The 297-nt window shown below is 42.1% G+C and overlaps 1 protein-coding gene across 1 annotated transcript in view; it reads right to left on the bottom strand.

Moving 5' to 3' along the window:
- Window positions 1-89, bottom strand: part of LOC107300930 (calpain-10-like) — an 18,209-nt gene extending 18,120 nt beyond the window's left edge. Inside the window, exon 1 of the mRNA XM_015830211.1 lies at window positions 9-89. Within this exon, the coding sequence (XP_015685697.1) occupies window positions 9-89 (81 nt within the window). The remainder of the gene's footprint in view (window positions 1-8) is intronic.
- Window positions 90-297: the final 208 nt, after the last annotated feature.

The following is a 297-nucleotide window of genomic DNA, read 5'->3' as shown; positions in this document are numbered from 1 at the left end:
TGGGCTACTTCGTGGATGATATCAATGATGAGAAACTCATCGCTCTCCAAGATGGACGAGATCACGAAGGTCAAGCACGGGTTCTCCATGGCGACAATAGGGAACGAGGGAGGGAGGAAAACGATGTCGTACCTGGAAGCGAGGGGAGGGAGGGAGGGAGAAACCGGATCACTTTCCGAATCTTCAAGATAATTCTCAAAATAGATAGATAGATAGATAGATGATAGATAGATAGATAGATAGATAGATAGATAGATAGATAGATAGATAGATAGATAGATAGATAGATAGATAGAT

This window comes from Protobothrops mucrosquamatus, unplaced genomic scaffold (genome assembly GCF_001527695.2).
Source record: "Protobothrops mucrosquamatus isolate PMUCROS unplaced genomic scaffold, P.Mucros_1.0 scaffold9190, whole genome shotgun sequence".
Taxonomy (NCBI): Eukaryota; Metazoa; Chordata; class Lepidosauria; order Squamata; family Viperidae; genus Protobothrops; species Protobothrops mucrosquamatus.
This window is presented reverse-complemented; position numbering and strand designations above follow the sequence as displayed.